The sequence below is a fragment of the Pristiophorus japonicus genome, chromosome 18 (assembly GCF_044704955.1).
Source record: "Pristiophorus japonicus isolate sPriJap1 chromosome 18, sPriJap1.hap1, whole genome shotgun sequence".
NCBI classification, from domain to species: domain Eukaryota; kingdom Metazoa; phylum Chordata; class Chondrichthyes; family Pristiophoridae; genus Pristiophorus; species Pristiophorus japonicus.
In genome coordinates, this window is record NC_091994.1 from 71,518,747 (window position 1) to 71,532,905 (window position 14,159).

General features: G+C 48.5%; 1 protein-coding gene across 3 annotated transcripts in view; it reads left to right on the top strand.

The window, feature by feature from the left end:
* The window catches only part of ece1 (endothelin converting enzyme 1), a 294,825-nt gene that overhangs the window by 100,032 nt on the left and 180,634 nt on the right, over positions 1–14,159 (top strand). For 2 of the 3 annotated variants that reach the window (XR_011587618.1, XM_070860114.1), the window contains exon 1: positions 12,521–12,766. Coding sequence is in view for 2 of the 3 variants with exons in the window: in XM_070860114.1 (XP_070716215.1) it covers positions 12,641–12,766 (126 nt within the window). In the remaining variant the exon portion in view is untranslated. Of the gene's footprint in view, positions 1–12,520; positions 12,767–14,159 lie in introns of those variants that run through there. The other variant, XM_070860115.1, reaches the window with a different exon arrangement.

Sequence of the window (14,159 nt, forward strand, 5' to 3'; positions counted from 1 at the left end):
CGTGGCCTCCCAGTCTTTCCTGTTGTCTATCACGGAGGTCTTGGACGACAGCGAGCGGGAGAGTCTGGACCACCCGCTAACTCTGGACGAGCTGACAAAGGCCGTCCGGTCACTCGCGACGAGTAAAACTCCCGGAAGCGACGGCTTACCGGTCGAGTTGTATTCGGCTCTGTGGGACTGGATGGGCCCAGACCTGCTGGAAGTGTACAGGGGTATGCTTCTGGCCGGCAGTATGTCAGAATCATTGAGGAAAGACATCGTCACTCTCATCTACAAGCAGAAGGGGGAGAGGGAGGAAATCAAAAACTGGCGGCCCATTTCGCTGCTCAATGTGGACTACAAGATCCTGTCGAAGGTCATTGCAAACAGGGTCAAGTCTGCTCTGGAGCTGGTGATCCACCCGGACCAGACCTGTGCTGTCCTCGGCAGGAAGGTCTCTGATAGCCTCGCGCTACTCAGGGATACGATTGCCTACGTGCGGGACAGGAGGGTGGGCACCTGCTTAATCAGCTTGGACCAGGAGAAGGCCTTTAGCAGGATATCGGACACATACCTGATGGACGTGCTCTCCAAGATGGGGTTTGGGGAGGGCATCCGCAATTGGATCCAACTGCTCTACACAGACATCAGTAGCACTGTTCTAATCAACGGGTGGAAAACTGAAAGTTTTCCGATCAGGTCTGGAGTCAGGCAAGGCTGTCCTCTCTCGTCTGTCTTGTTTGTGTGTTGTATCGAGCCCTTTGCCGAGTCCATCAGGAGGGATGCGAGCATTAGAGGGGTGACGATCCCAGACAGCGGAGGCGCTCAGGTCAAGTCCTCCCTGTACATGGACGACGTCACCGTCTTTTGCTCGGATCCGCAGTCGGTCCGCGGCTTGTTCACAATCTGTGACCAGTTTGAACAGGCCTCGGGGGCGAAGGTAAATCGCAGCAAAAGCGAGGCCATGTTCTTTGGAAGCTGGTCCGACCAATCCTTTATTCCCTTCACCGTGAAGTCAGATTACCTGAAGGTGTTGGGAATATGGTTCGGAGCGGTCGGGGCATGCATCAAAATTTGGAAGGAGCGTATCGCTAAAGCCAAACATAAACAAACTGGGATGGTGGAAGCTGTGCTCGCTCTCCATTGCAGAAAAGAACCTGGTCATCAGGAGTGAGATGCTCTCGGTGTTGTTGTACATGGCGCAGGTCTGGCCCATACCCCGCTCCTGTGCCGTGGTAGTCACCCGGGCCGTCTTCCATTTCGTCTGGAGATCGAAAATGGACCATGTCCGCAGAGACACGATGTACAAATCTCTGGACAGTGGAGGAAAGGACCTTTGTGTGTGGCTGCATCAAGCTGTGCATAGACCCTTCGTACGCAAACACCAAGTGTCAGTCCGTAGTGAGATTCTATCTGTCCCCGGTGTTGCGAAGGATGGGTCTGGCCAGGCTGCCGCGGAACGCTCCAACCAGTTGGACCATGCCTCAGCACCTGTCCTTCGTGGAAAAGTTTTTCAAGAAAAACACCTTTGACCACAAGGCCATAAAGCAGTGGTCGGCATGCAAGGCCCTGGACACCATACAAAAGGAGATGATGGATCCTGTCGGACGGTTCCCTGAGCAGACTGTCGAACTCGTGTGGCAGAACGTCTCATCGCCAGAGCTTTCACACAAGCACCAAGACGTAGCTTGGTTGGTGGTGAGAGGGGCCCTACCCGTCAGATCCTTCATGCACAGCCGGGGTTTCAGAGACACTGCACTCTGCCCCCGAGTTGGCTGTGGTGCGGACGAGACTGTCATCCATCTCCTTCGGGATTGGCCCTTTGCAAGGCAGGTCTGGAAGGAGATGCAGTGGTTGCTGTCGAGGTTCATCCCAAGCAGCTCCGTAACACAGGAGTCGGTGCTCTACGGGCTGTTCCCAGGGACACACACAGAGACAGACATCATCTGCTGCTGGAGAGCCATCAACTCGGTGAAAGACGCACTTTGGTCTTTCCGAAACTTGCTGGTCTTCCAGAGCACGGTCACGTCCACGGCCGAGTGTTGCAGACTGGCGCAATTCAAGGTCCAGGACTACGTGCTGAAGGACGCACTAAAGATTGGTGCAGTCGCCGCAAAGGCACGATGGGGAATAGCCACAGTTTAAAGCCCTTCCACCACGGTAAACCCAGGGGATGGAATCAGACCTCCCCCTCGGGCTGTACTTTTTTTAAATTTCAAAATATACTTTTATTCATATAAAAATTTGTACAGTACATTCAAAAGCAGTTCATACATTTAGCTGCGGTCAGCAATCCCATACACTACATTTGGGTGCTGACGGCAGTTCCGTTCGATACATTTCCTTGCTTTTCATTTAAAGTACAATTCAGTACAATACGGGATACGTTGTAGTACATTCGACAAATTACATTACGTGTTTCGCTATACAGTACACAGAATGTGTGACGGTACATTTACATTTTTTCTTTTCAAGGTGCATTACGAAACAGACCTTGCATTGTACATGGCACTACATAGGTGTTTACAGATCATGGTGCTCCATGTACACAAAAAAAGAAGTTACAAGTACGGCCCGAGGGGAGTTTTGTACTGATTCCTGCCCCCGAGTTTACCGTGGCAGAAGGGCTTTAAACTGTGGCCCTTCCCCACCGTGCCTTTGTGGCGGCTGCACCAATTTTAAGTGCATCCCTCCCAGCACGTAATCCTGGATCTTGGATTGCGCCAGTCTGCAACACGCAAACGTGGACATCTCCTTGCTCTGGAAGACCAGCAAGTTTTGGCAAGACCAAAGAGCGTCTTTGACCGAGCTGTACTTTTTTTTAAAATTAATTTATTCGTTGCCAATCTTTCCAATTGTTTGTCAAATCACAAACGCCAGAGGTCACCTTTCACTTGTCAAGGATCACTCTGCGCCAATGCTCTTAGCCAAAAGGCCTAGAGCCACTGCACCATTTCTGGAAGTACAGCAATACCAGATTCATGCCATGGAGGTGGGTGTGTGCCCCCCACCCACCTCCGTGGAGGTGGATGGGGTCAAGCCACCCCATCCACCTCCTATTTCCAAAAAGCATAGGAGAACCACCTTCCTGATCCAGGGAGAACCACTTTCTGGTCATGGTTACTCCCCTGTCAGGTCAGTTACGCATGATCTTAGCCAAAAGACCGTGACCGAGCTGTACTTGTTAATCTGCTTGTATACATAGAGCACCGTGTACTGAAACACATCTGTGTTGTGCCATGTATAATGAAAGTCTCTGCACTGTTTAATAACTTGTAAAGAAATGTAAATATATTCTCATCCGTTCTGTGTACTGCTTTCATCTGCACAGTGCTACATGTAACATGATTTGTGATTGGTATTGAAATGTATCCTGGAATGTAATGTAAACCTGTTCTCATCTGCTCCATGTAAAACCCTTATTTGCATAGTACTACATGTAAAGTGATTTAAGGATTGTACTAAACTGTACCTTGAAATGAAATGCTAGTGCATCGTATGGAACTGCTGTCAGCATCCAAACAAATTGTATGGAATTGCTGACCGCAAGGTACTGAACTATTTTCCAATGTATTGTGAAAATTTTATGAATAAAGTGTATTTTTGGGAAAAAAACCAGTGACTACACTCCAAAGCTACTTCCTTGACTGCTAAGAGCTTGGGGACGTCCTGAGATCATGATGGGCTCTCTAGAAATGAACGTTTGGGTTTTTTTCTATGTAGAGCAGAGCTGGTCTCTGTGGTCCCAGGCTAGGGTGGAGTTATGCAGAATCTGACGTAATTATCGCTCCTGAAAGGGTGATGACTGTTGCTGATAATTGTGTGTGTGGATAACAGCCAAAGACACAATCGAGCCAGGCTGTGATGTTGCCTATAGTTAAATAGCCAGACAGCAGAAGAAAATCTTGGCAATAGTCAGTGCCGCCCGGGGGGAAAACAAGGGAAGAAAACTGGAGGGGTGGGGGGGGGGGGGAAAAAAACCCCGAAAAATAAATCTGCCGTGCTGTGAAACTGCTTTAGGTTTAAAGGTGCTATATAAATGCAAGGTAATTTTCAGGAGAGAATTATGGAGTGTGGGGGCAGAATGGCTGGAGAGGTGAGGGCATGGGATGATTTGCAGACTGGGAACTTTTGATGTGAAGTGTTGGCGGTTGGAAGGGAGCAGGGTCGGTGGGATTTCGTACAAGTGTGGGAATTCTGGACAAGCCGGCGTGTGTGTGTGTGGCGTGGAGCTTGGGAAGATGTGGAAAGGATTGTAAAAATTAAATCGGGGAGCGTTGAAGGAATGGAGGCGGGTTTCAGGAGCAGAGGGGGTGAGGTAGGGGCAGTGATGGGCAATATTCTACCATGTTTTATATCTACGCAACTCCAGTGAAACGGGGTGATTTATGAGGCGGCATGTGAACTCGTCCTTTCCTCTCCTGAGGTCGCTGACCCTTGATGGGGTAATCACTGCACAGACTAGTGACCCTCCCTATCCAGTCACCCTCCAGTCATCACAGGCGATCCCTCGAACGAGGATGACTTGCTTCCACACGAGTTCACAGATGTTTCAATGAAGGACCCGATGTTCCAGTCCTGAACTCCAATTGAGGGGGTGGAAGATGCCTGTGCGTAGATTTTTTTAACGTGTGGTGACCGTTGCACACCAGCCACCACACGGGCCTGACAGAGCTAGGTCTTGGTCCAGTGGCAAGGGTTACCCAAGACAACTGGAGACCTGCTCTGCTGCACGGACCTAGTGCGCACACATCACAGTGTGGGCTGGCCCGTGCTGCCCCTGGGCCCTCGCCTCGTCTGGGCCCAGTACCTTCATCTGTTGCACCTCCGCCACGATCTCTCGCCACTCCTCCGCCACAAACATTCGCCGCACCTCCGACACGATCACCCACCCTCCAGTACCTCGCGCCAATGGGCAAGACTGGGCACAGGGTGCCGCACTGACTCAGCTGAGCCTGATCGTAGCCCAATGTCCACACAGTGCTCTTTCCCAGAAATTACTGGATGCCGATCGGAAACAAGAGCCTGGCTGGTTCCTCCTGGGGCTGCTTGCTATCGCCAAACCAATTCCTGTTTGTGCAAGTCATTCTAAATTTGGTATGCTGAGCTTTCTGAGGTGGTTTGTGTTTTTTTGTAAAGGCGGAAATCTATGTCGCATTGTAACTCTGGGTGTAACACAAAGCTTTCTTTAAATGGCCGGGCCAATGGAACCGGTTGTCACCTGTGTTTATAACGTGCGACTAAAGAATAATTAGTCATGGCACCATTCCAACTTAACACGTAAATTGAGTGGATGAAAAACTACAAAGAGGAGTCAGCACACTCATTGTTTCTGCAGTAACATGCACTTTTTTTTAAAAAAAGACAGTTTGTACATGTTAGTATGAAATAGTTGGCTCCTTGGGTCAGTGTAGTGAACGATGTGGGTGAGCTTCTTGCTGTCTCAAGCGCTGACCATTTCTTGGATTACAACATTCACTACACGTCAAAACTGCAAAATAATACCAATTGCTGTCATCTGTACACTGACCAAATCGTCCAAATTTGTAATGTTCGGTCGGTTGGAGAGTGACGGGGAGAAAACCCCCCTGTGTGAAGGAGATTTTAGGAAGGGTAACCAGAAAGCCTAGTTAAAGAGGTGGGCTTTAAGGAGAGTCTGGAAGGAGGAAAGGGAGCTGTAATGATTTGTGCCGTCAACTCATTTACTTTATTTCGAATGCTGCATTTAGGTAGAGAAAGAATGAATACAAAACAGAATTTTGCATTGGTGTCGAGCTTATTGATAAAATTATTTCCCCCTCTTCCCTGCTATGATTGACCTGTTTTAAAAAAAAAAAATGTATTCTCCTCTGAATATTGAAACAGCATTTTCCATGGCATGTTCTAAATCTTGTAAGGATTTTAAAACTCCCTGAAGCAGTAAATTATAAAGACTGCACAAAGTGGTAAAGTTCAACGGTAACACATTCATGATGTTTATTTCCTTGATGTAGGAGATTGATTATCCACATAACAAGGCTCCCACATTTTACCAGGATATATTTCTCTGCTCCGTTCCCTTCACCCTGAATTCATGTTTCGGAAGCCAGCCAAACTCGAGCAATGCCCTGACTCCTAGCTCCATGTGGTGCTCTCGTGTGAAAAGCTTTGCCAAACTGGCCTTCTCTCACTGGTGACTGTCAGCAAAGAAAGACTTGGATTTATATAGCGTCTTTCACGACCACTGGATGTCTCAAAGCGCTTTACAGCCAATTAAATACTTTTGGAGGGTAGTCATGGGGGAAACGTGGCAACCAATTTACGCACAGCAAGCTCCCACAAACAGCAATTTGATAATGACCAGATAATCTGTTTTTGTTATGTTGATTGTGGGATAAATATTGGCCAGGGACATCTCCCCTGCTCGTCTTCGAAATAGTGCACTTTAGAGGAAAGAGGTCTAATGGTTTAATGTCTCATCTGAAAGACAGCAGCTCCGACAGTGCAACGCTCCCTCAGCACTGCACTGGAGTGTCAGCCTAACTTTTTATTTTCCTGGAGTGGGACTTGAACTCTCAACCTTCTGACCCGGAGGTGAGGGTGCTACCCACTGAGCCACAGCTGTTGCCAACCCTCCTGGATTGCCCCTGAAGTCTCCAAGAATTAAAGATTAATCTGCTGCAAGCAAACCCCGAAGACAAAGCTTCGGGGAACCAAACACAATTGTATCTTGCTTTCATTTTCTTTGAGCATTTTCATTTATTAGTTGTATAAAATATTGGAGATGAGGAAACTGGATGTTTGGCTGATGGTCAAAAATCATCCACTGGAGTAACAGTCAATCTGTGCAATTCACGCTTGGTTGGCTGGCCAAGGGTGGGCGGGGCGGCTGGAGACTTGAGATCGTGTGGTGAGAAAGCAGGAATGGGGGACTGAAGCTGCATGTTCAGCCATGAACTCATTGAATGGCGGTGCAGACTCGAAGGGCCGAATGGCCTACTCCTGCACCTATTTTCTATGTTTCTATGTTTCTAAATCTCCAGGCATATGTCCAGCTAGAGTTGGCTGCCCCAGTCACTGGGGTTTTGTGTGCGATGATTTCGGGCTGTCTCGGATCAGGTCCCAGTGAGCATGTCTGGGAGACGCTAAATTGTCCTGTAACTGACGGGGAACGGCACTCCGAGACATCACCGTAGGGCTGGTGTGTGAGATAGAAAATATACCCGTGATGCAGCAAAGGTTCTTTCCCGATAAATGATTTTGGGGCATATTGCTGCCGCCGGTTAGATCCAGCATTACAGAAGGTTCTAAGCTAACCCCTGGGCTGGCAGCCCTTTACTCGATGCCTAATCTGCTCCCTCAGGTGGACGTCAAAGATCCCAGGGCATTTTTTGAAGAAGAGCAGGGGAGTTATCCCCGGTGTCTTGGCCAATATTTATCCCTCAATCAACATAACAAAAACAGATGATCTGGTCATTTTCACATTGCTGTTTGTGGGAACTTGCTGTGCGCAAATTGGCTGCTGTGTTTCCCACATTTCAACAGTGACTACACTCCAAAAGTACTTCATTGGCTGTAAAGCGCTTTGAGACATCCGGTCATCCGGCGACTTGGAAGAGGGGACTGAGTGTAATGTGGCCAAGTTTGCTGACGATACAAAGATGGGAGGAAAAGCAATGTGTGAGGAGGACACAAAAAATCTGCAAAAGGACATAGACAGGCTATGAGGGGGCAGAAATTTAGCAGGTGGAGTATAATGTTGGAAAATGTGAGGTCATGCTCAAAGAGCAGATTATTATTTAAATGGAGAGAGATTGTCAAGTGCTACAGTACAGCAGGACCTGGGGGCACTTGTGCATGAAACACGCAAGGTTAGTATGCAGGTACAGCAAGTGATCAGGAAGGCCAATGGCATCTTGGCCTTTATTACAAAGAGGATGGAGTATAAAAACAGGGAAGTCTTGCTACAGTTGTACAGGATGTTACATAGAAACATAGAAAATAGGTGCAGGAGTAGGCCATTCGGCCCTTCTAGCCTGCACCGCCATTCAATGAGTTCATGGCTGAACATTGAACATGTTGGTGAGGTCACACCTGGAATACTGCGTGCAGTTTTGGTTTCCATATTTACGAAAGGATATACTTGCTTTGGAGGCAGTTCAGAGAAGGTTCATAAGGTTGATTCTGGAGATGAGGGGGTTGACTTATGAGGAAAGGTTGAGTAGGTTGGGCCTCTACCCATTGGAATGAGAGGTGATCTTATCGAAACGTGTAAGATTATGAGGGGGCTTGACAAGGTGGATGCAGAGAGGATGTTTTCACTGATAGGGGAGACTAGAACTAGAGGACATAATCTTAGAATAAGGGGCCGCCCATTTAAAACTGAGATGAGGAGGCATTTCTTCTCTGAGGGTTGTAAATCTGTGGAATTCGCGGCCTCAGAGAGCTGTGGAAGCTGGGACATCGAATAAATTTAAGACAGAAATAGACAGTTTCTTAACCGATAAGGGAATAAGGGGTTATGGGGAGCAGGTGGGGAAGTGAACCTGAGTCCATGATCAGATCAGCCATGATCGTATTAAATGGCAGAGTAGGCTTGAGTGGCCGTATGGCCTACTCCTGCAGCTATATCTACATGCACAGGCCAGCCCACACTGCGATATGTGTGCACATTAGGTCCGTACAGCAGAGCAGGTCTCCAGTCGTCTTGGTTAATCCTTGCCACTGGATAAAGGCCTAGCTCTGTCGAGCCCGTGTGGTGGCTGATGTGCAATGGCCACCCCATGTTTTAAAAATCCACGCACAGGCATCTTCCACCGCCTCAACTGGAGTTCAGCACTGGAACATCGGGTTCTTCATTGAAACATCTGTGAACTCTTGTGGAAGCAAGTCATCCTCGTTCGAGGGACCGCCTATGATGATGATGACGATTTCTTATGTTTTTATATAAATGCAAGTCTTTTTCTATTGTGCAATCTGAGTTAACCTGTGTCAAAACTGTGTGCATTTTGGCTGCCGCTCCGTAACTGAGCCTATTCTATCTCCCTTTTCCTTCTCTCCTCTTTCTGCTTAAAATCTATCTCTTTGACCAAGCCGTTTGGTCACGTGCCCTAATCTCTCCTCCTTTGGTTCGGGTACCAACTTCTGTCTGATAACACACCTGCAAAGCACCTTGGGATGTTTTGCCGCTATATAAATGCAAGTTGTATCTAACCTCGTGTCACACCTGACCCAGAGGGTGCCTGACAACAATCTCCGAGTCCGTCCCTAGTACCCCCGCTCCACCCTACATCTCCTCCGGCTCATAGCCTTCGGTGTTCTGAATTATGACTGTTGTGCATCCGCAAGTAGTGCCCGAGCCTTCATCCAAAGTGGAATTCCCTTCCTAAATCCCTGTGCCTTGTGTGTCTCCCCTCTCAAAAAACTCCTCAAACCGCTCCCTTTGCCCATAACTTTGGTCACTTCTGTAAAGCGCTTTGGGACAACATGAGGTCGTGAAAGGCACTACATAAATGCAAATCCTGCCTTCACTTCCCTTCCCTCTCTCCCTTTCCTTCCTTCTCTCCCTTCCTTCTCTCCCTTCCCTTCCCTCTCTCCATTCCCTCGCTCCCTTCCCTCTCTCTCCCTTCCCTTCCCTTCCCTTCCCTCTCCCTTTCATCTTTCTCTCTCCTCTCTCTCTCTCTCTCTCTCTCTCTCTCTCTCTCTCTCCCCCTTCCCCTCTCTCTCTCTCTCTCTCTCCCTTCCCCTCTCTCTCTCTCTCTCCCTCCCTTCCCCTCTCTCTCTCTCTCTCTCTCTCTCTCTCCCTTCCCCTCTCTCTCTCTCTCTCTCCCTCCCTTCCCCTCTCTCTCTCTCTCTCTCTCTCTCTCTCTCTCTCTCTCGCTCCCTTCCCCGCTCTCTCTCTCTCTCTCGCTCCCTTCCCCTCTCTCTCTCTCTCTCTCTCTCTCTTCTCCTCTCTCTCTCCCATCCTCTCTCTCTCCCTTTTCCTCTCTCTCTCTCTCACACTCCCTTTTCCCCTCTCTCTCTCTCTTCCTCTCTCTCCCTTCCCCTCTCTCTTCCTTCCCCTCTCTCTTCCTTCCCCTCTCCTTCCCTTACCTCTCCCTTACCTCCCTCTCTCTCTCCTTGGTGTCCACCTCCCGTGGGATGCTTCTAATGGTTAAAGATGCAAAGCAAGTTTTAAGTTGTTTTAACATTGGAGTCTAGATTTTCTGATCAACATTATTTTAATGCCCAAGTTAAATGGTTTAAAATACATGGGTTAGCGACCGGGCATGTTCCTACAGTAAAGTACCCCACCTTGATGAGCATAAGATTTACTACCATCATCTAGTGCCTTTATTTCCCTGAGGTTATTCATGGATCATTTAGAGCAGTCTTATCGAATACTTTAACCACTAACCACATATGGCTATTTGTGAATCCAGATGTAGCTTATTGTATTTCTGATTAGCAAAATATGAGTAGATGGCATGTTGTCGGGCTTGTGATCTCAATAGATGTAGTCGCACAGTATATTCATGTGAATTTTAACCTTTTTGTACATTCGTTGGTAAAATGGTCAGACCAAAAGCAAAGTGTGCAAGAACTTTTTGATCATTAAGTGCTTCACTTCCTTGCTTACTGAATCGTGACGGGTGTTAAGTAAATATGCACTTGAAGTGTATTTACCTGTATTGTGTGCAAGTCCTTTTCTAATGAGTACATCTGGCTAGAACAGTGTTGCCATAGCAACTCGGCCACCAAAGGTATGTTGACGCTAATCTGTGACAGAACAAAATGTTCTTGATAAATGCGTAAGGCTAGAATTTCGGTTTTCAGCAAAAACTGTAGTTTTATGCCAAAATTACCGTTTTCGCTGTGCTACCGTTTTTAGGCCCACTTTTCGGCCTTTAATTCGCATCGGTAAAAATTGGTATTGCACAAGGATTCGCGGCATAGACCACAAATTTCGTCACCTTTAGTTCAGGGCCGATAGCACTGTGAGAGGGGCTTTTGGGAGGGTGGGGGGGGAATTCACAAAACCCTTACCTACTAAATCGCTGAAAAAGAATTTAAAAATAAAAACTTTAACTTACCTTTTTTGCAGGTCCTCCTACTTACCGCTGCTGCCAGGGCTGCACCGACAGGTTTGACCCTGTCGGTATTCTGGGCGCAGAATACGGGTGTGGAGAGAGGCAAAAATCGATCGCAAACGCTATTTGCGGCATTGCACGTCACCGCTCCTCTCCCCAGCGGTATGTGGAAGCGCCGTCGCAAAGAGGTGCCCGAGGATCCCGCTGACCGGGTTTTCGCTGGCGAGCGTCAAATCCCGGCGAAAACCCGTTCGCAAAGTCATCGAAATTCCAGCCCTTAATGTATGTGAAAACCCCTTTGAAATGTCGGTCGGCAAGTCCAGCTGCCCACCTGCAAACAGACCCACCATCATCATAGGCAGTCCCTCGGAATCGAGGAAGACTGGCTTCCACTCTTAAAATGAGTCCTTGGCTGGCTGAACAGTCCAATACGAGAGCCACAGTCCCTGTCACAGGTGGGACAGATAGTCGTTGAGGGGGAGGGTGGGACTGGTTTGCCGCACGCTCCTTCCGCTGCGTGCGCTTGATTTCTGCACGCTCTCGGCGATGAGACTCGAGGAGCTCAGCGCCCTCCCGGATGCACTTCCTCCACTTAGGGCGGCTTTTGGCCAGGGACTCCCAGGTGTCAGTGGGGATATTGCACTTTTTCAGGGAGGCTTTGAGTGTGAGACCCACTCTCCCAAACAATGGGTAGATGGCCTAGAATGCTGGTTCCCCCAGCATGTTCTGCTGGCACAGTACCGGGGGTGTGGGGTGGGGGGGGCGGCATTAATTGGAATACTGTGTGAAAATTAAACCCACACTTCAATGAGGCAGTACACCTCTGCGAACTCCGGGTGTAACTTGTCCAGCTCTCTCTCAGCATGTTGTATAGGGAGCTCAGTGTTTTGCCGAAAGGGTTAAGCCAGTGCTTTTGCTTCACCTGGGCAGCTTATTGGTGAGAGTCAGATCCGACAGCAGATAACGCTGAGCCACTCTGAGCGTAGGAGGGAATTCAGGGCTCCTCAGGAATGTCTTGTTCAGCTCCTCCCTCCGACGTACACTGCTGGGGTAACAACAGCAACAACAATATAACTCTGTGAAGTAGCAAGAAACTCCTGGCAAGCCAGTGGGCTGAGCCCGTTTGTATCTGAGCAGGATATTTATTTACTGAAGACCTCCAGTCCAGCCTATGTGGGAGTGGAGCAACAAGGAGCTTTTATTAAGAGCTAACCTTTGTGTTTAACCAGGGTTTTGAACACAGAAGCACTTATCGCAAAATACATTACGAAACACTATGAAAGGAACCTAAATCGTGGCAGCTTCCTGCCTGAAGAGATGTTTCAGTCAAACTTGTTGCTGGAGAGCTCTGGTTACCATCTCCCAACCCCCCCCCCCCCCCCCAAAAAAAAGTGTTGTTTGTAGAGAAGCAAGTCTGGCACGAAGAGCTCCTGCAACCTGCGCCCACTGGTGATTACGGTTGGAAGGATTCGGTTTGCGCAGGTGTGATTTCGGCAGCCCAGCCTTTTTGAGGCAGGAGACTTGTTTTGCATGGTTTTTTGTCACGTTGTTGTGGCCCTCAGCTGACCCGGTGCCACACCACATGGCGGTCTGTGAGGGTGTGTGTAAGAGAAATGGAAACACTCAGAGAGTCTGTTCTACATTTGGCCCTTCAGATGTCGACGTATAAACGAGCCACCTTCGACGAGGACGACCTGATCGACTCCACGGTTGATGACGTGTACCCGGAGGGCACGCAGGTAGGAAACACAGCTTTTGTACAAAATGTAACCGCTTCTGTCTCCAACTGCTGTGTCCCCCAAATCCTTCTGCTCTCCTCACACAGCAACAACTTGTATTTATATAGCGCCTTTAACGTAGTAAAACTTCCTAAGGCGCTTCACAGGAGTATTATTAGACAAAAAAAATTTGACACCGAGCCGCATAAGGAGAAACTGGGGCAGAGAGGATGTTTCCACCGATGGGGGAGATTAGAACTAGAGGGCATGATCTTGGAATAAGGGGCCGCCCATTTAAAACTGAGATGAAGAGAAATTTCTTCTCTCAGAGGATTGTAAATCTGTGGAGCTCGCTGCCTCGGAGGGCTGTGGAAGCTGGGTCATTGAATAAATTTAAGACAGAAATAGACAGTTTCTTAAACGATAAAGGGATAAGGTGTTATGGGGAGCGGGCGGGGAAGTGGAGCTGAGTCCATGATCGGATCAGCCATGATCTTATTGAATGGCGGAGCAGGCTCGAGGGGCCGTATGGCCTACTCCTGCTCCTATTTCTTATGATCTTATGACCAAAAGCTTGGTCACACAGGTAGGTTATCATCATAGGCAGTCCCTCGGAATAGAGGAAGACTTGCTGCCACTCTTAACATGAGTCCTTAGGTGGCTGAACATTCCAATACGAGAACCACAGTCCCTGTCACAGGTGGGACAGATAGTCGTTGGGGGAAAGGGTGGATGGGATTGGTTTGCCGCACGCTTCTTCCGCTGCCTGCGCTTGAGCCGCATAAGAAGAAATTGGGGCAGATGGCCAAAAGCTTGGTCACGCAGGTATGTTATAAGGAGCGTCTTAAAGGAGGAGAGAGAGAGAGAGCAATGTTCCCTCTGAGCTGCATGGCCCCTGGACCTGCTTTCCCAATGTGAGATTTTGCGCATGCGCGGAATGTTAAATGGGCTGCGCATCCAAATATAAGATCATTGAAAGAGAGGCGGAGAGGTTTAGCAAGGGAATTCCAGAGCTTGGAGCCCTCGACAGCTGAAGACATGAAACACTGAGCCAACTTCCATTCAGAGTATAACCCCGATTATTATTTTTACCAAAATGTATCACCTCACACACGTTGCACATTGAAAACGTTTGTCTCGAGTTGGCCTTTGGCATATTTTCCTTCAAGCTTCCTTGAACCTCTTCACTTCCTTGGCATTTCTGTATTTTAGTGTGATTGATTGTCACTTTTGTGGGGGGGGGCTGCTGTTTGAATTTATCGCTCGAGTCTTGCTTCCGTTTCCTCCATGCTCATTACCTTTCCCAACTGAGGGGCCAGAACAGTCTGTGAACACATGTGCATCCACCGTCGATAGCACAGTGCGGGTGATCTTTCAGGAGGTATGATTTGCAACTCCCAACTATTCCCCGCCT